At 31.3% G+C, this 23,830-nt stretch overlaps 2 protein-coding genes across 12 annotated transcripts; one reads left to right on the top strand and one right to left on the bottom strand.

Annotated features, from left to right (window-relative positions):
- Nucleotides 1–1,123: 1,123 nt before the first annotated feature.
- On the bottom strand, nucleotides 1,124–11,786 carry HAT3.1 (Homeodomain-like protein with RING/FYVE/PHD-type zinc finger domain-containing protein). Of its 7 annotated transcripts, none has more exons than XM_020369589.3 (9): nucleotides 11,619–11,785; nucleotides 10,321–11,228; nucleotides 8,427–8,592; nucleotides 8,210–8,333; nucleotides 8,015–8,127; nucleotides 7,390–7,935; nucleotides 6,884–7,162; nucleotides 1,821–1,910; nucleotides 1,124–1,733 (listed from the first exon to the last, which is right to left on the bottom strand). In XM_020369589.3, the coding sequence occupies exons 2-9, from the start codon at nucleotides 11,163–11,165 to the stop codon at nucleotides 1,425–1,427; spliced, it is 2,472 nt and encodes an 823-aa protein (XP_020225178.1). In that variant the 5' UTR covers nucleotides 11,166–11,228; nucleotides 11,619–11,785; the 3' UTR covers nucleotides 1,124–1,424. The 7 variants fall into 7 exon arrangements, with proteins under 7 accessions (XP_020225178.1, XP_082916326.1, XP_029126526.1 ...); XM_029270693.2 differs by lacking the exon at nucleotides 1,124–1,733 and adding an exon at nucleotides 3,467–3,551 and having other exon boundaries at nucleotides 1,856–1,910; nucleotides 11,619–11,786; XM_020369594.3 differs by lacking the exons at nucleotides 1,124–1,733; nucleotides 1,821–1,910 and adding exons at nucleotides 2,877–3,086; nucleotides 3,467–3,551 and having other exon boundaries at nucleotides 11,619–11,786.
- A 5,736-nt stretch (nucleotides 11,787–17,522) lies between these two features.
- LOC109813514 (B3 domain-containing transcription factor VRN1) lies at nucleotides 17,523–23,108 on the top strand. Of its 5 annotated transcripts, none has more exons than XM_083060196.1 (9): nucleotides 17,523–17,922; nucleotides 18,365–18,406; nucleotides 20,248–20,408; nucleotides 20,935–21,379; nucleotides 21,528–21,658; nucleotides 21,779–22,028; nucleotides 22,122–22,181; nucleotides 22,481–22,566; nucleotides 22,686–23,108. In XM_083060196.1, exons 3-9 carry the CDS (start codon nucleotides 20,328–20,330, stop codon nucleotides 22,920–22,922), a joined length of 1,290 nt encoding a protein of 429 aa, XP_082916322.1. In that variant the 5' UTR covers nucleotides 17,523–17,922; nucleotides 18,365–18,406; nucleotides 20,248–20,327; the 3' UTR covers nucleotides 22,923–23,108. The 5 variants fall into 5 exon arrangements, with proteins under 5 accessions (XP_082916322.1, XP_082916323.1, XP_029128937.1 ...); XM_083060197.1 differs by having other exon boundaries at nucleotides 17,524–17,757; nucleotides 20,283–20,408; XM_029273104.2 differs by having other exon boundaries at nucleotides 17,524–17,757; nucleotides 20,279–20,408.
- The last annotated feature ends 722 nt before the right edge of the window (nucleotides 23,109–23,830 follow it).

Below are 23,830 nucleotides of genomic sequence, written 5' to 3'. Positions count from 1 at the left end.
ATTAAACTAAAAAATAGAATTATTACTATTTTTAATATTTCTATAAAAAAATTACATTCATAATATGTTAAAAATATTATATTATTCTTTAATATAATATTAAAATGCAATTTATTTATATTTTATTTATAAGTTTAATTAAAGTTATACTTTAATTTTTTAAATATCCACGGTAAATGGGAGCCTACCATAAAACCATAAATATGTTGAAGCTGTTGAGCGCACACCACCTTTAAATTGAAGGGAATTAATCCAGAATAGCCAAGTTTTACTCTTGCGAACATCATATACCAGGCTTATATGTTAAGCTTCGGTGATGGCTCATTCCCAATTTCCTCTACCAGAATATATCTCTAGCCCCCAACTTCGGCACTTCAAAACGACTAACCAACAAGAATTATTAACCACGTCCCCTTATGTGTTATTAACCCCATAGTCTACAAATAATCAGAGGTTATAAGGTTAATGATTAATATATTCGTCTAACCTCCATTAAGGGGCCCATGTTTTAGTCCCCACAAGAAAACATTGGTAACTTATATCCGTACATAATCGTTGAAACAATTTATCACTATTGTAAAAAAGTTAAGATCTCTGATTTTGGTACAAAGAAATAAATTTTTTTTTCCGAGCAATTACAATTTTCTCATATAAGGGCTAAAACTTACAATAAGGACAGCTATATACATCAAGTGAAAATTTTAGCCCAAGTTAATCAACATTATAATAAGTGTGCAGCGATTTGAATGTATGATGCCTCCACCCCACTCTACTACTTGAACTACAGATCCATAACAAAACCAAAAAAATCCCATTTAAATATATGGGGTTTGCAACAAAAAAAAAAAAAAAAAAAAGGCAACCCACGTCACGAGCAGCTTTAAGAGTCCCGAAGACCACCTTCAATGCCACACTATAAAAGATCAAATTTAAGATGATCACCCTATCCATATGTTGTGGACAATCACACACATGGAAAATGTTATATTTACTGGGGATGCCTGCAGGTTAATACAGTAATGACATTGAATCCTGCGATACAAAATAGATTGTTCCCCCATTTTCATTTTTTTTTTTCTTTTTGTACTGTTAGTAAACCCCCTTCAAAGAAAAAAAAACATCATTTGGAACAAGGAATGGGGTCTCTGTAATTAAAAAAATCTAAATTTTAAAACTATTAAACTGAACTATTTTAGTGTTTGCACGAGGGGCAACACTAAAACTCACCTGAGATCAATACCTGGAGAGCTAATTTTAAAATTACAAACAATGGCACACAGTTATGGTTACCTTCCTGAATGAAACAACTCCATCGAGATCCGAGCAGAACATCACAATTCTCATGGGATCTCAATCTCACAAAAAGATGGATACTTTAATTTGAAGCCTTGGTAAAAGGTTAAACACGAGTTTTTAATGAAGTATCATTTCCTTTTCCTTGTCTTCATTTTATTGCTTGTTTGAATTTCATGAGCATTTGGTGAACTTGTTGCTGATCCATTGATATCCAGTCGTGCTTCAGATGCTTGGGGTTCTGAGAAATGTTTCCTTTTTCTAGAGCTTGGGGTTTTTGATTTTTCTCCACTGAGCTCCGGGGACATTAATTCACATTTCCTCTCCTCATTTTCAGTTCTGCCATCAGTAGCTTGTTGTGAAGCATTTCTACCTGATTTCGTTTCCATTTGTGATGAATGACGGAAGCTCCAACGTGTATTGTCAAACCATTTGGTAACCTGAAAGTGAAAAAAAAGTGATAACTCAGAAAGCCAAGAAAGAAAGCTAAAATGTGTTCACTGTAGTGCAGAGCTAAAAGATATGACCTGCTGATAAGTAAGCCCTAGTTCTAGTGCCAATCTTTCTTTTGTTGTTCGATCTGGATACTGATTTTCTTTAAACGATTTGTGGAGTCTCTGAAAATACAATAATAGTCACTTTTAAGGTAAGCCATGTACCTTAACACGCATGCAAATGTTTGCATGTCAACCTCCTCTTGAATGACAAAATAGAATAAATCAGTAGTACAAGATTAGTTGTGGTATGCAAGCTGGTCAATTGTTACCCAGACAAAAAGGTTATTTTAAGAGATGCAGGCTTTAAAATAGAATGTGAATGATGGAGCTGCGGTGCATTAAAAAAAGTGCAAGAAAAAGCATTTCCCATCACATTTGACATAGATTTTTGGACAAAAACAACAATCAAGCATTACTCATTTATTCCACTAGGAAAGTAAAGGTTCAACTACACAAATTATTCCATAACTGCCAAAAATGATTTTTTCAAAATGAAAAATTAATGGTTTCTCCCAATGTTTTGATAGGTCGACCTCTACCATTTTAATTGACTATCTTCCATGACTTTTCCAACTAGCTTCTATTGGTCATCTCACATGACCAAAACCCCCTAGGCTAGTTCCGATTAACTTCTCTTCAATAGGTGCTACACCAACTTCATCTAAAATAAATATGTTCCTTATCTTGATTTCTCTCATAGGTTCAATCATCCACCACAACATTCATATCTTTGTCACAACTATCTCATGGTTGTTAATCGTGTTCTGTAATGCTGTATCTCATAGGTGCTACACCAACTTTATCTAAAATAAGTACGTTCCTTATCTTGACACAACTATCTTATAGACGCTGCACCAACTTTATCTAAAATAGGTATGTTCCTCACCTTGATTTCTCTCAGGTTCAATCATCCACCACAACATTCATATCTTTGTCACAACTATCTCCGTTGTTAATCATGTTCTGCAATGCTGGCTATCTCAGCAGAGAATCAGCACAACTTTGATAGTTGAAAACCCCTGTTTACCTTTACAATTATACTGTATCGGTCAAGGCTTCTTTGTGGGGGGGATTTAAGATTTTGCATTCCTCATGCGGGGATTTGAAATCATAACCATATTCTCAAACAGCCATGCAACCATGTCTCTTTGAAACATGAGCCACTATTCTCTGGCACCATTTCTGACATTTTCCAGCACCTTCCAGGTGTTTCCAGCCTGCTTTGTTCCCTAGCACAATCTCCGACATTCTTTCGGTTATTTCTGCTTAGTTCACTCTCATTATTCCCTGTTCTCTCTGAGAGAGAGTGTAATCATTAGCAGATAGCTGAAAATCGCAAAAAACTGAATCCACTATATCATATGACGGATTGCATCACAGGCACATTGCAAAAGAGGCATAGCAGTTGAATTATTACATACCAAAATTCAAATTGTTGGAAGACAACAATGAAGGGGAAAACAACAGAATGAGAAAAAGGGTAAAAAGTGGTAACAAATTACAAAAAATCACAGGAAAAATTTAGGAAGAACAAATTTTTGAAGAGAGAATGGAAAGGGAATAAATTGAAATTTAGAACAAACAAGGATAAAGAATAAAAGATTTTGTTTTGGAAATGCAAGAAGAATAAAAGATTAAAAAAGAAGAAAAAGATTAAAGGGAAAAAAAATTGTTACCTTATAAGAAAGAGGCATAGACCAGTGGGAATAAAAGACCAATGTTGGGCTTTTTGAAAACTATGGAAGCCCAAGTCAGAAAAAACTGAATAGAATAAAAAAAGGCAACAATGAGGATATAATGTAATAAACATGTAAAACACCCTCTCCTGACTTATTTTAAAATGCTCACGTGAGTTTCAAAGTGTTGCATGTGAGTTTTAAGTTTTTGCCAATTTCAAACAATCTGCAACAGAATCTTGTAAGGCCCAATTTTAACTCTCTAATTTTGTCTCTTCAGAACAGTGACCTACAACCCATATGAACACTGTTATTTTGTTTTAGTTCAGGAATGGCAAACCCTAAATGCCCACCCAACCTATGCCACGAACTCCGCTGCTGCTATGCTCAATTTGCGGCGCAAGACCTGCGACAAGCACAGTGGCCAATAGGAGTAAGGAGGTCACAATGGCATCTCTCAAAGCCTCCCAAACATGACACTGTCGCAATTGTGTTTATGCTTAAACCTACTATGCTATAGCGCCACTATGATCGATATTTAATAACACTGCTCAGAGATTGTTCTCGCACAGGTCTTTTCCTCCTTGTTCTCAATTGCTAGTATATGAATGTTTATAATTTTGGGTAATTTTTTTATATTTGAGCATATATAGAGAGCATGTGTAGTGAAAGGACTCTATTATGTAAGACTGAGATGTGTGAATATGAATCTTAAGATGGTATCATGAATAGCCAATATTAAAACATACAAAGTCATGCGAGTTTTTCTTATGTTGATCCTCATTTTGCGTGTTTTAATATTGGTCATTCATGACACCATAAAAATTGACATGATATTAACTGCAAACATGACAACATAGCAGCCGCTATGGCAGACAGACCCGTGATCAGGGATTCAAGCAATCCAGCAATGCAATAGCATTATAGTACCACTAAGGCGGCTATTTAACAACACTGAATATTAGTAACTCATGTTACTATATTTACATTACATGTACTCTGTCTCGCTCCTAATTAACCAAAAATAATTTGATTACAAAGTCTCTCCATGACTTTAGTTTTGAATTAACTCTTCCCCAATCATCAACTTGGGCTATATCATGGACAAAAGGCACACTTATTTCCATTTATATTCCATTTGCATATGATATTCATAGAATAAGACTCATTAATATTTAACATAAATGAAACTTTTAGATGAACTATGATGTTTTTACAATTAGAGTCAACGTCTGTATGATTAATAAGAAGCTAATAATATTTAGTTTATTTACGTGGTATATTTTTAAGTTGATTGAACAACATATTTTGTTTAAAAAAAATTATCTAAATAAAGCTTCAAAATATTAAAGTAGGTTTGAATAACGAGGAACTAATTGTGAGAATGAATAATAAATTACCAGCACAATCAAAGTAAACAACATATTAGAACAATTTCATCAATGGTATACTACAGATAAAGTTCTAGAGGTTATAAAAGGATGTAATATGGCTGGACAATAGGGAGTACCAATAACCATATCATTGATTTTTTTAATAATTCTAAGACAAAATTTGTAAGAATTATTCTCTAAGTTTTAGTTGAGGTGTATATATGGTGTAGAATTAAATTATTACTTGGATGATATACTCTGTAATTTTACGGAGCAAAAAAAAACAGTAAACATTGTCTAATTTTACTAATCTTGCTAGTATTTTAACATGTGCAATACAAAAACAAGATAATTATTCAATTTATATAACTAAAATTTATAATTTATAACAAATAAAACATTTTGGAATGTAAAAATTATATTATAATTAAAATTTGCTATAAATAAATACCTTTTTAAAATATAAATTATATTTTAATATATTGTGATAGAAAAATATTTTTAGCCATTGACATTTAAAAAAAAAAATATATATATATATATATATATATATATTAAAATTAAATGTAGAAATAAAAATTAAAAAGATAAATTGAAAAAAGAAAAGAAATTGAGAAAAATTCCTAAAAACACTCATCAAAAAATGCTTCCATAAAAACACTCCCATTCAAGATAACAAGTCTAATTTATGTAGAGATAATTTTAGATTTATGGTAAATAAGTATGATACAAAATTATTTTTAATTATAGGCAATTTATTTTAAAAATATTAAAATTTAAATTGGAAATGAATATGAAAAAAATATTGATATACATAAGAGGTTAAAAAAGTCTTAAAAACTCCCATCAACAAATTTTTTTTAAAATCTCCCTTTGAAGAAAAAGTCCTAAAAGCACTCTTTGAAGTAAAGCTCCTAGAGATGCTCTCATGCAATATAGTTATTCTCATTTTATATATAGCATGATTTATAAAAAAAAAATTAATTCCTTTTATTGTAACATGATATCAAGAATTAAAAAGGGTCATTGGAAATAGAATCTAAATTAATTGAAAAATATAATAGAGATGTTATCATTAAATAGGATGAAGTTAGTTAAAAATTGTTTATTTTTCAGTCCGAAAGAAGTATATATTATCAGGAGTGTTGTAGAAGATAATTTATTTTGAAATCAAAATCTGATCAATCTATAAAATCTGATCAATCTATCTGGCTATACATAAAAATCAAACTGAGTTCAGTAACTGATGTTAGCATTTCATCTATGATTTCAAGATATTGAACACCAAGTTGATTCAGATTAAACTTAAGTTCAATCAATGTCATTAGTAACTCTAAACTCTAGTAAGTTCTAATTCCCCTTTATTATTTCAAAATAGACGCATTAAAGACTATCCCAGTCAACATGAAACTACTATTTGTAACCTAACTTTTCTCTATTTAGCAAATTAATGGCTTTTAACCTTACATGCTCTTGAAAAATATATAAAATTACTAATGCAACCATCATATAATTAACAGGTTCTAATAAAACTATAATATGTTAAAAATTTAAGTAAAAATAAACAAACTTCAGCACTCATTTATGAAAATCATTTTTGTGTTTTACTTATCCATATGAATCATGATTTGGATAACATAACTTGGATAACATAACCAAATTTAATATAATTTTCATAAAATTGAAATGACTAATAATGAAAATATATAAAATTAAAAAAAAAATGAATTACAGAATCGCATACTGCACCAGGATGATACATAGTATTCCCATAAACGTACAAGGTATGTATTATGCAGTGAAACAAAATATATTATCAATATTATTCCAATAATTCTAAGTCGTACACTAAAAGTAAAAGAATACTATCCCACCCCCCTCACTAGTCACTACCAAAACTCTTCTTCACACGTATTATGACTAGAGGACACAATTTAATTGAAATACAATGAGGAGGTTAACCATGCAAATTAGGGACTCGATTGAAAGATTCTCTAAACAGAATAAATTTAAAAAACAAAGTTTGAAGTTAATTTACCATTACCTGAACTACAGCTTCTCCTAGTCTTTTGTGTGTTGAAGATCCAGACTTTCTATTCCTAGAACCAGATTTCACACGGCCATCACGTGATTTAGTGGGTGAATTATTTATATTTTCAGCTTTATTCTGATGGGCATTCCTCTTAGGAACATGCACAGAATTATTTGGAGCATTTCCGTTTGGTGACAGTGGAGTCACATTGCTGGTGAGTTTCTTTTTTCTACTTGGAGTAGCAGTGTCAGTCCAATCATCATCATCACTAGTATCACTGTGGTACGTCTCCTACAAAAAAAAACATACCTGCCTAAAATATTGGAAGAGGGATACAAAAGATTGGGATAATAAATAATGTTGACTCTACACACTTGCTGGTGTATGCATACAATACACACATTATGTATCATATGTCAAGTTATGCAATGTAAAACCTACTTCAAATGAGAAGGCAGACCACACATGTAGAATTATATTGCACTATTTTAAACCTTAATCCATTAAAATAAACTTACATCATACAGCTTTTTGTAGTCCAACCTTTCCACGTGTCTTTTTCCAGAAACAAGAGAGGAACCCTCTTGGCCAGAATCTGGCTGTAATAAAGATGACAGTTCATCAGCCATAGGTAGCTTCTTACCAACTTTACCCTTTTGTTTGCTAGAACTTTTCAAGTACTTAACATCATCCAATGATGCAGATATGTCTCCATCCTGTCCAGGGGACGTGTTATCGTCAATTGCAGCAGCAAGATCCTCAGAGTCAGATGTGAAATCAGAGCTTGAACTTTCTTCATTGACTTTACAGTCGACATCTGGGGCTTCGGGATCATAATCACCATCATCAGAATCTTCAGATGGAAGGCCCAAGTATTGATCCTCATGTGAACCCTCCAGTTTCTCAGAAGCAGAAGCATACTCAGATTCATCAGAACTTGACTCATTTCCTTCAACATTCACATCCTCTGGACCATTAGGATTATAATCATCATCATCAGAATCATCAGATGGAAGTCCCAAGTTGTTGTCCATATTATTTCCAGCAGCTTCAGGAAAGACCCTCTAAACAAGGATCAAAACATAATCAGGAGAGGAAGATCCAAAACATTAATGATTGACAAAGATTAAAATTGCCACTGACCTCCCAGGGGTCACTAATACAGAGATTAGTTCCAAAGGAGTCATTGACAAGGTCCATGCAGTCGTCTTTGCAATCACATCCAGGGCATAACCAACCCTCATCATCAGGCGGAACTGTAAGCCACAAAGTAAACACATAAATGATAAATAACTGGAAGAACAAAGTGACCAATCAATTAGGTGGAGCAGGCATTACTGTCTTCAGTTAACAATGGAGGATCCAAACAGAGCTGGTGAAATCCACGGTCACAAACACCGTCACAGAGAATTATATCATTATTAGTGCTCAACTCTTTGGACTGACACTTTGCACAGAATATCTACGCCATAAAAATTAAAGTAAGCATTCACATCTCCAAAATATTAGAAAATGAATACAAAATTCAGGAATTAAATATAGAGGATTAACCTACATCTTCACTGTCAATCTCTCCCTCAGAATCAAACAAAGATTCTGGAAGCTTTCCCTCAGCACACAATGAATCCAAATTTCGAAATAGATCCCTAATTTTTAATTTGCGTCGAAGAATTTCAGACTTAGCCCGCTGAAGCTCCTTCTCAGGCTTTAACTTTTCCATACTGCAAAGTTATATCGATCAAACAAATAGATACAAATTATCCAACTCATTAACAAATAAAAATGAATACAAGGTCAAGCATTAGAAGGTTCATAAGTCCATCATAAGACTTTTGTAGGAGGGCAACTACCAATTATACTCAGATTCACAATAAAACAAGAGCAAACAAACTCCTAGCAAAGGTTAGAACAAAAATTACAGAATGATCTAATATAATCTTATTATAGCTCTACAATTACAGATAGGATAGAAATATACAATCATGATAAAAAATACCAAAAAAGAGGACATAGAATTACAAAGGCTTAAATGCAGCATAAGAAAAGCATATGATAAAAATACCGAAGTGTATTTGTATGTAAATATAAATTTCCACAATATCAGAGTAAATAGATTTTGTTCAAAATAAATAAAGATGCAGCACATAGAGGATAAGCTCGGAACAACTGATTTACTTAGCTCAGTTGCTTAGTCCTGCATGAGGATTGTGATAACACGTATTTTATTTTAAACCACTTTGATTAGTAATAGAAAAGTAAGAAGAAAAAAAACCTAAAGGACCCATTGAATGAATCCTGAAGCACATGAAGCATTAAGATAAAGTTCAAATCATAGAAGGTTGAATATCGTGATAAACATTAGTAATTGTGTTTTTACATAATTAAAATAAAACTCAAATGGTTTACTTTTGTCAATCTCATCAAACCCATGCATGGATTGTATTTTAAAAACAAGATCTCAAAAAGTATCTGGTGGAGGTGAAATATTGTAAATCAAAGGATTGTAAGACAGATCATATGATTCTACCAAAAGACACAAAACGATACACAGATATACATATGTAAAATTGCATAGATAGGGAAGAAAGAGGCAGCAGTTGCAGCATCACTTGTTAACATCTTTTGTACAGAAAAACAGAGGCAAACAGAGAAAGAACAGAGGAAGAAGGCACAGTACAATGTTGATGGAAGAAAACTACAACAAGCAAAGAATCAAAAAAGAACCACAGCAGCCCAACCAGAAGAGAGGAGACATCACATAACAATGCTGAAGGTAAGAGCCGGAGAATGAGAGGGGGATTCAACCCAGAACTGGTCTATAGGATCAGCACTGCATAGCATCCCTCAAACTAAGAAAGATTGTGACCTTGCTCGTTTCCGATCATATGTCCAATTCAGCACACAATTACAATCTTAATTGCAATCTTGACAAGTCAATGCACCCTTTAGGTGGAAATTCAAGTACAGGGAAAGTAAAATATTTATAAAATTATTCTTCTAATATTTATTTTTGGAAATAATTTAATGGAGAGGATTTAATGATCAAAATAACATATGATATAACGTCTGAAAACAATGTCAAAGTCAAATCCAAATATCTAAGATCCCATTGATTTGTTCTATCCAAATGCAACAGAAGGAGTTCAAGTCTACGTTCAGAACACAATAGCATAGTAGCATATTGTTTCAGAACTCGTAACATAAAAAGACTCCAACACTACAGTTAAAAAACTACAAACATTCTACCCGTAAAAGTATGGGCGCATAGCCTCTGAAGCACTAATGGCCAAGAATATTCCAGATGTAGTTCCATTTCAGTTTCCCAGCAATTTACCAATAGAGATGATATTAATAAATATAAGCTATAAGATCTAACGTAGATCAGGATGCAAATCCAAATATAGATTACAAGTCAAACAAAGCACAAGGTAATGATACAATCTACTCACCTGTATCCTTTCCAGCCCTCACCAGAATAAGCATCAATCAAGCTTTTCTCATAACTTATTCGGTTTAATAAATATCTTAAGTGAGATCTGATTCTAGAATATTGATCAGTAATTCCCTCCTCTCGTTTCTTTTTCTTCTTCCTCCCACTTTTCTTCTTCACTCCATCATTATTACCATCGACCAAATTACTACTTGGTTCGGGTTCTTTAGGTTTTTCTTTTGTTCTTGAACGCAAAGCTCTGTCACTTGACCGTAGCATATACTTCTTCAATAATTTAGAGTTCTTTTTACCCCTGCGCCTCAATTGCAAATGAGTTGGACTAATTGACATTCTTTCTGAGCAATTGGAACTAATATTGTTCACAACATCTCCAGAAGGGGGATCCAACAATTCATTCGCAGAACTCGCATTCAATTGAGCCGCACTGGATTGCATTTGGCCATCATCAGCAGAGGTAGGAACGGATTCTAAGGGTTCACTTAGAACATTTTCAGACAATGGTTGGCATTTGTTTTCAGGCTGGTCATTAGATAAAGGAACAGAGGCTTGTTCACCAGTACTTTGTTGAAGGCTTGAGCCTTCTACAGTCTGACAAGTCTTTTCCAAATCATGTTGCGGTGGGGCGGCCAGCAGAATAACAGAATTCTCCGCCACATTGGCAGAAACTTGATTTGATTTTTCGTCAATAACTGAACTGGCCAACACAGTATCAATCTCCTTTTGTTCTCTGCCTAAACATTCAGAGCCTATCAGTGTTTTTTCAGAAAATTCACATTGTTCAGTTCCCATCCGCTCCGCGGTACCGTCGCTATGGCTGGTCAATTCTCTAGTTGGACTAGTCATAGGTCTTAAGAAACACGCACCACCGCAGCATCCACCACTATAGTTTCAATGTGAGCCTAGTAACTACAAAGAAACAAAAAAAATAAAAATAAAAAAATAATCCTTGAGCTTTTCCACGACATATATGAACACTTAACATCAATATTTAAAAAAGCAATACACTCAAGTAAAAGCACAGCCAAAATATTCACTGATACAACAGACATACACCAATCAGACAATTGATTATCGAATTCAACTACAACAACATCGAACAGCGTAACAATAACAAGCAAAAAACATTGGCACGTTTATATTGCTAAGTGTGAAGTCAGTTACATCAGCGAATCTTATTTCCAAGTTGTGAACGAACAGCATAGTAATGTCAGGAAATATTCGAGCATTTAGCTCCAGAAACAAAGCCCTCGTTCGCCTGAGACGGTAAATACGAAGTGGCATGAAAGAGGAACTTACGTTGTGGGTGTGAGTCGGCAGCGAATGGGAAAAGCAGTGCGAGGAAGAAGAAGGGTTTGATCTGAAATGGGTTGGGGATTGGGGTGCGAAGAGGGTGAGGGAGAGAGAAAGAGTTGAGTTTCGTGAGAGTTCCCTTTTCTCAATCTCAGCGCCAAAGCGAGAAAAAAGCGGTGCTTCGTTTATACTCCATACTCCTCTAAATCTGGGCCACCGTTCGAACCACACACCATAGGGCCTGCGTCTGTTGGACCTTCCAACCTTTCCTGTCATTCTGTCCAATGGGCTTCTTTTGTGATAAATGGCCCAGTATGCGCTTCTGGGATTCTAAGACCTTGTCAGTGTCACTCTGAAATTTTATGAGCCAACATTTACAGAGTTAAAAGATGTGAGTATTAAATAAAATGGTTTTTCAAAATTATAAACTCTCAATTAAAATAAAATATCAGAACATTTACGAAAAATTAATAAAATTGTGGAGATATATGTATTTATTAATTGATCCTGCTGTATGGAGATTGACTTGTCCCCAAAGAAGGAAAATCTTGGTCTCGAAAATTTACAAAGAAGCCCAAAAGGTGACTTAAATTGAAGAAGTAATAAACATGGTAAAGAATCGTGAATTAAAAGTACTACTCCCAACATTTTCAACCAATTCATTTATAATTTATCCAATAATGTTAGCATTCCAAACATCCTCCGTATATTTTATTTATTTCACCGCTGGACACATATTCAATCATATTGTATTAGAAACTTATTTTAATTGGATTGAATTTCTTCCAAATTTTTTTCAGTCTCTTTATATTCGGTTTAATCATATTGTATTAGAAACATATTTTAATTCGATTGAATTTGTTCCATTTTTTTTAGTCTTTTTATATTCCGTTTGAATTGTATTGATTTATTAGATCTATTTGTAAAATTTAAAAAAAAAATCATCTAAACAACTTGTAAAATATATTTTTGTATCATTAATCGATAAAATATTCAATATAAACATAGTTATATAACTGATACTTAACTTTCATGAATAAGAAACATTCAAAATAGGATAAATAAAAAATTTTGAATTTTACTTTTGTCCTTTTTATGAATATTTTTGTCCTTGGTATTAAATGAGATGGGCAATTTCAAAAAAAAAATGTTTAATAGATCACTTATCACTTTTCATCTAAATTTGATAACTCAAAATAAATTTAATAAATTAATAATAATAATAATAATAATAAAATTAACCGGATGGATTGATTCTTAGAAATCAAAATATAACATCTGATCCAAATTAATTGGATTTTCATTATTTTAAATCCAAACAGATCCGATAATTCGAATCAATTTAATTTTTTTAAGTTTAAATTAGATTGAATTTATTATATCTTCAAGATCTTTTAATTGAATTGGATCGATGACCACCTTAATTTAAACTATGAATTATGACTTTCTCGAGTTCAAAAAATATGTACTCCTGGAATATGTATAGTGTTCCTTTTTAATTACACATATAAGTTGTTTTAAAACGTGTAAAAACTAACATTTATAGTAAGGTATTTTGCTAGTTATTTATATATAGAGACGAAAGATTCACTTATTTAAGTTTTTTTAAACTTATTTCACACAATGATTCATGTTTCACATTAAATCTTAATGATCTAACTATTGAATTAAAAAATTTTAATTTATAGATCAAAATTGTAAAATTTTAAAAAAAAATTTAAATCATTTGATAATATAATTCATTAATTCAAATTAATATGTAATCGTAAAAGTATTTATACGTTAATTTAAATTAATGAAATAGAGTATTAATACTTTGAAGAAAAATCTAAACTAGTTCATTAGGAAATATGGTGTTAATAAACTGGATGTTTCTGAAGTCTCGAGATGGTATTGAATGGGAAGTATATTGTCTCTTTTATTATTTGTAGACCATAATTTTTTTATTCTTTTGTTCCACGAAACAACATGTGCAACTAGTATCTTCAATCTTTGAAGACTTATGTATTGCATCAAGTTTGAAAGTAAATTGTAACAAGTCTAAATTCATGGTGTCTAAGGAGGTGGAAAGCCTAAGATATAAAGGTTTGAACAAATTCTAATTATGCACCATAATTGTTGCATGGGGAAGTATTTGGGCATGCCAATGATTCGAGAAAAGGACTAAGTTGCGAAATTTTCAACATGTCGTTTATCGTGTAAATGGGAGATTAGCAGCCTAAAAAGGAAGGTTATTGAATAAAGGTGAAAAATTATGTCTCATCAAGTCCATATTAATCTCGATTCCTATTTGTGGTATGCAATGTCCATGGTTCTCATATTGTATATGCAACATTATTAACAAAACATAATGATCAATGTTGTGGGCAAAAGATTGCAGCTCCCGATTTGGGTCTTTAGAGGGTTGGTCCATGGTCACTCAACCACTTGCGTGTGGTGGGTTAAACACACAAGAATCACAACTAGTGAACATAACCCTTTTTGGTAAGTTGACATAGGAGCTATTGAGTTCACCACATAAGCCTTGGGTGCAAGTCTTGCGGGTTAAATATTTGAGAGGTCACTCGATGTTGGCTAAGGTAGAACAACGTGGGCAATCCTATGTCTGACAAGCATTCTTAAAGCATTACCATTTTTAGCGATATAGCTTCACTCCTTGTCTTGGTTAGAGAAGTTCATCTTTTTGGTATGAAGATTGGTTGGGAGTGGGACCGCTATGTCAGCTGGTTCTCTATGTACACATTAGTGATTATGAAATCAAAGTTGTTGAATGTTGGCATGAGGGTTCTTGAAACTTGAACAATTTGTACACATTACTTCCTTAGGAGGTGGCTAATTGCATTTTACAGGTGTGTATATCTATGAATCCAATAGGGATTGACACGTTTAATTGGATGGGTGATCCATCGTGTAGCTATACTATAACAATGGGATTCCAATTATTATGCACGAAGGGATAGGCTGCGGGAAATTCATATTAGAAATGTCTTTAGAAATTGTCTATATCGGAGAAAATAAAGCTTCTTCTTTGGTAAGGTATGCATAATGCCCTTCCGATTAATGAGGTTCAATTGTAGAGTAATTTAACTTCGAGTGAAGCTTGCATGAGATGTTCACATGGGATGAAATCTATACTACATGTTGTGTATGATTGTCCTCATTCGAGATAATTAGATGCAGTTAAGGAATATTTCATCCTCTCTTTTTTGTTGAGTTGTCTATTGTGGCTCAAGAACTTGGTTAATCATTCAGATGCAGCGAGATTGGCAATTGGGACATGGTGGATTTAGCATTTTCGAAACCATATGGTCTTTGAGACAGATTGGCCATGGATTGTGAACTATGTTTTGAGATAGATAACATTAGATATATCACATAATACACTCTACTTGAGGTCTAAGTCTCTTTAACAATAACATGACAAATGGAGCCCACCAGATTATCCCTTTGTCAAGTTGAATGTTGATGGAAGTTGGCTAGAAAATTCTCGAGTGATGGAGATTGTTGGAATGGTGAAGGATGTTGTTGGTAGATGGAAAAGGGGATTTGCAAACTCGTTTAAAAGATAAGACCCCTTACATGTAAAACTTCTTATTTTGGAAGTGGGGTCGCATTTATGTTGTGAGTCAGATTGTGTTTCTATTATCTCCATCATTTGTGAGTATTCACAATATGACTTTTATGGACATAAACATGTAGATATTATTGTCAATATTAAAAAGTTGTTGACTTGTAATTGACAGATGTATTGCAATAGTATTTCTAGAGAGAGCAATATTGTTGCTTATGAGTTAGCCGGATAAGAAGTCAAGTTTAGTTTGATGTTTGTTAAATGAAGGAGTCCTCCAAATTTCATTTTATATGAAGTTGGTTTAGATTTCATATAGTTCTCTTTATCTGTTTCTATTCATTAATATACTAAAAAAAAAAAGAGCTTAACAAGTGACTATATCAATATTGTAACCTGACAACTATGGTGATATAGTGTTGATGGTAAGTAGGCAATAATCATAGTGACAATAACAAAAATTTCATAAAAGAATCATTTATAATTAAATTTTAATTTCAATGTTAATTATCTTTCAGGAAAAAAGTTATAAAATATATGGATTATTTTACACTATAACCCTTTTTTTTTATTTATATAAACGGGATAGGAGGAGGCAGTATTATTTAACATTTTATTCTTCATAATAAGTGAACTAATACAATAATTAAGGTTGAAATTTGGGACAACCTCCGTTGTTATTAAATAAGGTTTGAATTGCTTACTAGTCATTAGGGATGAGAATAAGTTAGGTTTTAAACAGAAGTCTATGGCCTGACCTATTTAAAATCTAGCCTATTCTGACCTGTTTAATAAAAAAAATCAAATTTAGACTTTTAAAAAAATCTATTTATATAAAAAGATCAGGCTTAAACTTATAGAAAAACCTATTAGACATGACAGGTTAGCTTATTCATTTATAATATATATATATATATATCATTAAAAATATAAATAAATAAATTTATAAAATAGAAAAATTTATCGATATTTAAATTTTTTTAATACAATTATTATTTCTTCATTATAAGTTTATAAGATTAACCTGCATGAATGTACATCAACATATATATTACGCATGAATTATCCTTTCAAGAGAAAATGATTCAATTTTTTTTCTTCTGTATTTCTTTTAAAATTTAAATTTTAATAATATTGAGTAAATTATATTTTAAAAACAATTTATTAGTTTTTAAAAATTAAGCTTATTAGTCTAATTAACATTAATAATTTAAATAATTTTTTAAAATAGACTAATAAGTCAGGACAAACTTTAAAAAGATCAAGTCAGACTTATAAAAAAGCCTATAATAATAATAAGTTTGACTTAAGTTTTAATTTTGTAGAACATATTTAACCTTTATATTTAAAGAACATGTCCAACTTATATATATTCAAAGTCTAATCTCACCTATTCTTATCCTTACCCGTAACTAAGTTTGGTTGAACTAGATTTTAATAATCTATTTTTTTCAACAACATGAAAACCATCTGAGTTGAATGTGTGTATCAAGAAAGTTGAAAAAATAATATTATTTTAATAATTGATTACATTTATAATCGATTATATTAAAATAAATTTGTTAAAAAATAACTTTGTAATATTTAATTTCATTTGAATATATTGAAAAGTATTTTGTAACTAGTAGTCTCATGGAGAAAAAATTGTTAAAAAATAATCATAATATTCAAATTTCTAACTTGATAAAAATAACTTAAATTTCACAAAATAAATCTGTTAACAAATTTAACATGTCCTAAATATTTAAAAAAAATCAAAATAAAAGCTGAAATATGAAATTATAATTTTTTCAATGTTATTTTAATTTCTATAGTTTTAGCAACTTTACTTTTTAATCTTTATAATTAAAATGTTATACTTTAGGTACCTTTGTACATATTAGAAAAAGACTAACAATACACTCTCAAACATGTTTTTTTAAATATATTTTCTCAAATTAGTTGAAATTTATTATAAAATATAAAATTTGATAAGTCTCATATCTTATTTAATAATCATATCTTTTAAGTTTGTAATTTTTAATAAATTATAATTAATAAAAATGTGTGTATATATATATATTACTAGTAATTTTCTGCATATTATTTTTATTGTTTTTTTATTTTTGCGTCATCTATTTTAAGAAGAATTAAAATCTAAAGTTTATGAAATGAGAGGAACTAGTTTGTATATAAACACAACATTAAGAAATTTTGATAAGTACAAATTTATCTATTTGAATACGAATGGTCACTGGAAGTGGAACCAAACTTTGGTTAAGGCACGTATTTGTTTAGGTGTAGTGAGACATACATGATACATGGGAGGTGTGATGTATGTAATAATGAAATATTGAATTATATATAAAATAAAATATAAGTAATAATGAAAGAAGGAAAAGGAGAGAGATAGGCAAGATAGAATAAAATCATGTGATCCACCGGTTCCTCTACCCTAAACTATCCCTGCTACATACCTGTTGTAAAAAAGGTGTTTTAGTGCCCTTCCACAATTGTACGCTGCTGTACGTTGGCAACAACATCTCCGAACACGAGCCATCAGCCATAGCCAGCACCTTCCACTGCCCTCAAAACCACGTAAGTTCTCTATTACACCCACAACGGAGCCAGAAACCACAACACCATCAACAAGCTCAACGTACATCTTCAAAGCCACGTACCCACCATAACTGAACCCAACCACCACGCACTTCTCCACTCCCTGCTTCCCAAACCCCGCCGCCACACACTCCGCTCCAAACCGTAACAAATTGTTTTTCCTACTCTTTTTTTTTACTGTTTATTATTTCTTTTCTAATATTAAAGCAGCAAATTATTGTCTACTTATTACTATTACTTATACAGGTTTTGGAAGATTTAATTTAATCTTGTATAATTATTCTACTTTTCTTTTAATCGTACTTCAGTTTTACTTTCATATTTCTCAACACAAATATATATGATCTTAATAATGAGCTAGCTTTTCAATTAAGTTTTTATTTTTACGTTCATAGTGTTACTATTTTAGTAATCATTTTTTTTTTTTAATATTAGCAATCAGGTTTTTTCTTGATATATTCTCATACATTTTTTTTCCTTGTAACTTAATATGTTTGTTTTAGTTTGTTTTTTAATGTTAACTTGTTTATTTAATTGCATATATTTGGTGTTTATTTCTAATTCCCTTTTCGTAATTATTTTTCAGAGGTCCCCTTTCGCATTAGCATTTATCAATTGTTGATTTGAGGTAAGATCAACATTTCTTACTTTTGAGATTCATATTGAATTTATTATAGCAATATATTAAGAACATTTCCTTCACCGTAGAAAAACCTATATAAATTTAGAATTGTTATATTTCTGCATTTTGATTACGCTTTTTTATGATGTCTGTAATGTGTTTAATATATGTTGCAAGCTTTAGAATTATTATATTTCTGCACTTTGATTACGCTCTTTGTATAATGTCTATAATGTGTTTAATATATGTTGCAAGCTTTTAGCAGTTGGCCGCGTATGTAACATGTCTAACATGTGAATAATATATACTAGAAAAAATTCCTGAACAAACATGCAAGTCTATTAATATAGCATTTCTGTGTGAATTTCTCTCATGAACTATTGAATTCATACATTATAACCTGAAGTCATACGCAATTCACAACCCTTTAAAACATAAAGCTTTAATTTGATTTAATTTCTAATTTTTTTTAAGAAAAAAAATATGTTTCAACAATAATAGGTAGTTCAAAAGAGACTAATATTATTTTTAATAATTAAAGTGTCAATTATTTCTAGAGAGTAATTTAATATGAGTATTATTTTTAAAGCTTTTATTAATCGAATATTAAAGTTGACATATCTAAACTTCTCTTAATTCCTAGTAAATCTATGTGATAAAAAAAAACCAAATTATCATGTTCTCTTAATATTTGAAGAAAATTAAACATGAAATAAAAGCTTCAAAGGATTTTTTTTTATCACTAGAGCATATTTTTCATAAAATAAAATATTTTATCAATTACAATACAAATATGAGTTTTATGTAATTTTTTTTAATTTTATAACTCCTCGGTCCATTAAAAAAATTAATTTTAAATTATCTATAACATAATAAGTATTTGAAAAATTAGATAATAACATCTATGTGTCTTGAACATGAAATTATAAAAAGTTGAATGTTTACGAAATGACTCCCGTTCTTATATTACCCAAGATAAAACAACCCAAATCATATTCTTTTCTATTATTAATTTTTGTTTTGATTTTTTAATAAAATTCATTTTTAAAGTTAAATTAAAAATCAAAATGTTTTTACAACATCTCAAACAGTTGCCCTTTTTCATTATGGTATTAAAGCATTTAACTACATAAAAACTAAAATTTATTTTATACAATTTATATTTCCAGTCAAATTAAAATTCAAAAAAAATCTCCAAATTATACGAATAGGCAAAAAAAGAAAGTATTTAGACAAATAAATAAGTGATAAGATATTTTTTTTATTATGAATAAACGAATTAATCTGATTAATAAATTACTTTTTATTTAAATAAAATACGAAGGATGAAGCGTCTTTATCTAACTAGTTATGTATAAACAGTATTTTCAATTAAGGTTTCAATAACTGATCGAAAATGTCGACTATTTGAAATATTCTTCTGCTGTAGAATTGTAATTTGCAGACAATTTTGGTTTGAATATTTTGTGTTATTTATCAAAGCACGTACGCCTAGTGCTCCAATTAAAAAGTTTGGAGCAGCGATCGACAAATTAAAATGGTGAAAATGTCGTAACAGTAATAACAAGCTGAGTCAGAGGCATGCAACGGAATTGTGTTTGCCTCTTCCTCGCATGTACAGTGGCCAGTACTGATTGTCTGGCTGTACCTCCCTGACATAAAGATTTTTGTTTTCTTATTTCTTGGAAGTGGCTTGTGCTTTCTTTGCTTTTGGCATTGGTAGATAAAAATAAAACTAAACAAGCACAAAGCGAGTAACTGTGTAAGCTACATTATCTGATTTGTAATGTGATGTGGGTTGTTTTTTTTTTTTTTTTTTTTTTTTCACCGTGTTTCCTTTCTCTCAGCTTTCTTCTCATTCTCACTCACTATTGCTAGCTAGCTCCTCACTTGCACCACGAGAGGGATAGAAGAATATCCAACAGCCATGACTTCTAACCGTCATCTTCCCTCCGGAATCCTCTTCTTTAAGATTATTCTCGATGCAACTCTTCAACATGGAAAACTTGTAAGCTTTCATCTCCTCTTTCTCAACTTATGCGTTGCGCATTTTCATTTTTGTTGGATTTTGCAAGATTGATGATTTCAGCTTCGGAGACTTTAACATACATGGAAAATTTACGACATGAGAATTTAATATCTATACAACCGAACAGTATAGTGCATGTCAAAGTAATGCCTGCCGTCGTTCCATATTGTCCCTACCCCATGTTGTTTGTTAAGAAAAAAAATGCAGTGCCAAACACAGAAATTACTATCATGGTCTAATACTTTTTGTTTATTACAAATTGCACGTAAAACCGTTTCGAAAACGTTAGCATTAATTTTCCATTTTAGTGATCATTTCTCCATGTCTCTTTTTTTATATACAAAATTTTTACAAATAAAATATATAAATCCAATGCATTTTAATATTATTTTTCCTTTATTTGTTCCAATGAAATGAAGTAATTATTAGTTATTTTTTAATTTCACATGCATAAGTTGAAAATATATTCAACATGTTACATAACTAACAAAAAGATTCTTTGCAGAAAATTCCAAACAAGTTCACTAAAAAATATGGCGGTAATCTGTCAAACCCAGTGTTTCTTAGGGCTCCAGATGACATTAAATGGGAAGTATATTGGAAAAAACATGATGACGGTGGTATTTGGCTTCAAAAGGGTTGGAAGGAATTTGCAACCTATTACTCCCTAAGCCATGGACATTTGGTGTTGTTTAAATACCAAGAAACATGTCATTTGGAGGTACGCATATTAGATGAGAGTGCCCTTGAAATTGATTACCCATTAAATGGTACTCAGAATGAAAATGATAGCGTTGAGCACATTAGCAACAACCAGCCTGTTGAAGATTTGGACGAGGTGACTCTAAGTCCTCAACCTCGTAAAAAATTGAGGACACGCTCAAGTGGAGTTGTTGGACAAAGCTCCAATTTGCCGGAGCATGTTGAAACTAAAGTTGAACATTCTCAAGGTACTAATTTTGTATGTCAACTCACAAAGAAGTATTAGATACATTGTACTGTGTATTTCGTGTTTAGATTATATCCTTTTCTTTTCAAGAATTCGTTGTCTTTTTAGGGTCAACTTTTCACTGCATACCATGTTGTTCAATGTTTCAGAGGATAGGGGTGGTGCCACTAAAAGCGTAAAAGTAGAGCAGGTGACTTCTAAAGTTGTTGAAACCTCTAGATCTAAAGCTCCCTCTTTTTTTATTGTCTTGAAGGCTTCCTATGTGAACGGACATTCCGTGGTGAGCTTTTGATATAGGCTTCATTTCTATCCATTAAGATAGTTTGGTATGTTTTGTTTGAAGCAACAATACAACATATTACTGTTTAGATTTTCTAACTCTTGTGCAAAAAACACTTAGGTCATTCCATCGAAATTTGTAAAAAAGTATTTAAAAGAAAAGCGAAGTGATGATATCCTGCTTCGGGTCTTGGATGGGAGAACTTGGACTGTTAATTTTAGGAATGGCAGATTTTGCGCTGGATGGAATAAGTTTGCCTCGGATAATCATTTGAAGGAGGGGGATGTTTGTGCTTTTGGGCTCACCAAGAGTCAAGGCCACTGCTTTGAAGTAACAATCATTCGGATTTCAGAAGAAACACATTTATCAGGTAATAACAGTTGGTCTTAGTTTTAAACTACTATATTATTATTTGTTTGTGCAAAGTAATGATTTTTTTTTTCTTCATTTGAATCGGTTCAAGGAAATGGAGACTCTGGGAGGATCCCAGATTTGAAATGTGTAACTGACATCCCTATCAAAGGTAAAGAATAACTTTAAATGCTTGTATAACATCCTCTAAATGCTTTTATAAGTTTTCGTACAGTTTAGCATTTTTCTTTTTAACATATTAGAAAGAAATAATAGTTATAGAAAGATATATTGTATCAAAGTAAATCATAGACATTAGTGCCTTGTGACCAATTGGTAATTAGTATTTTATTATATACTATTCCCTAAGGGAAGCTAAAGTTGAATAAGTAAAAATGCAAATGTAGGTATTTCTAAATTGTGTAGTGTTCATCCTAAAACCATGCGGTTTTGTTGTATTCACAAATGCAGCTATGCAAGAAGCTAGGAAGTTCTCCTCAGAAAACCCGTTTTTCATAGTCAATATAAGAGCAAATGATGAAAAGGATTTCAGACCGGTAAGGCTTAGTTATGAAGCACTGCCATTAGTCTCCCTATGTAATCATGCTATAATTATTTATTATAGATAGTTTGGCTCTGATACATCTTGCGGTGATGAAATTATAATTTGTTGCAGCGTGTACCAGTTTCCTTCATGAAAAAATACGTGAAGAACAAGCAGGTTGTGACCTTACAATTTGGAAACAAATTATGGCCAGTACACTTGATCGGTACGGTTCGGACAAAGTTGTCTAAGGGTTGGAGCCAATTTGTGAATGCAAGCAAGGTCGGAGCTGGAGATATTTGCGTCTTTGAGTTAATCAACAAAGTAGATACAGTGCTTCATGTCCACATTTATAGAGACCACTCTTAGCAATCATTTTTGAGCTCTTGATTCTACATTTCAGTCTCTAATGACATTTCATTATTATTGTAGTTATTAATCTTTCAACATGTAAACCGAACGAGAACACTCATGTTTTCACTTTGCAATACTATCATTAGGTACGAGGACATCGTATGCTTAACGTCAATTATATATGCATACTTTTGTGGTATATTTGATACTCTATGTTATGCATAACCTTAGTTGAAACAATGAGTTTTGTTTAACTTTATTATTATTATTATTATTATTATTATTATTATTATTATTATTATAACTAGAAACTAAATGTGCTTTCAAACAGATCAGTGACGGTTCAGAAGTTGTCGTTAATGCGCCTAATCTATGACTTCGTGTTTGAGCGTTTAAAAAGATATGGTTTGCAAAAGGGGAGAAAAACAACTACCGAAGGTGTTGTTTTATTTCCTTAGCTGAATAAGTAATCTGAAGCATGTGTTTAATTAGTTCATTTAAAATATAAAACTTGACTTTAATTAATTTGCATAACTTGTATATTAGTAAAAAGTAAATAAACAATTTTTGATCTCCGATGCTTCAATCAATTGAAAAGTTCACAATCTTCTACTTCTATGTTATAAAGAACTAAGATATCATTATATGTATCTTATTTCTTTTAGAATATATATATATATATAAAGTTTAATATAGTAAATTTGACATAGGAGTTTATATATAAGAAAGTAGTGAGTATTGGGTAATTTTAGTTGACGATTCAGAGATCAGTTAAAAAATAATATAGTATGAAAAAACCAAATTGAGTTTGGATAGAAGATGGAAAAGTGGAGTAACTATGATGTGCAGTTACATTTGAGAAATTAAAAGGGCAAAATCAAAAGATAAAAAATGTGAAAACCAAAATGAGTTGTAGAAAATGG

This window comes from Cajanus cajan, chromosome 7, assembly GCF_000230855.2.
Source record: "Cajanus cajan strain Asha chromosome 7, NIPB_CcT2T_4, whole genome shotgun sequence".
Classification (NCBI taxonomy): Eukaryota; Viridiplantae; Streptophyta; class Magnoliopsida; order Fabales; family Fabaceae; genus Cajanus; species Cajanus cajan.
This window is presented reverse-complemented; position numbering and strand designations above follow the sequence as displayed.

What these genes read in the sequence shown, in the direction of transcription:
- HAT3.1 (XM_020369589.3), bottom strand. Translation starts at nt 11,165, where the DNA reads ATGACTAGTCCAACTAGAGAATTGACCAGCCATAGCGACGGTACCGCG. An exon ending in GAGGGCTGGAAAGGATACAG is followed by an intron (nt 8,593 to 10,320) that starts GTGAGTAGATTG and finishes ATAACTTTGCAG; the next exon opens with TATGGAAAAGTTAAAGCCTG. An exon ending in TAGGGCTTACTTATCAGCAG is followed by an intron (nt 1,734 to 1,820) that starts GTCATATCTTTT and finishes TTTCACTTTCAG; the next exon opens with GTTACCAAATGGTTTGACAA.
- LOC109813514 (XM_083060196.1), top strand. Translation starts at nt 20,328, where the DNA reads ATGACTTCTAACCGTCATCTTCCCTCCGGAATCCTCTTCTTTAAGATT. An exon ending in AGAAGAAACACATTTATCAG is followed by an intron (nt 22,029 to 22,121) that starts GTAATAACAGTT and finishes AATCGGTTCAAG; the next exon opens with GAAATGGAGACTCTGGGAGG. An exon ending in AACTGACATCCCTATCAAAG is followed by an intron (nt 22,182 to 22,480) that starts GTAAAGAATAAC and finishes TCACAAATGCAG; the next exon opens with CTATGCAAGAAGCTAGGAAG.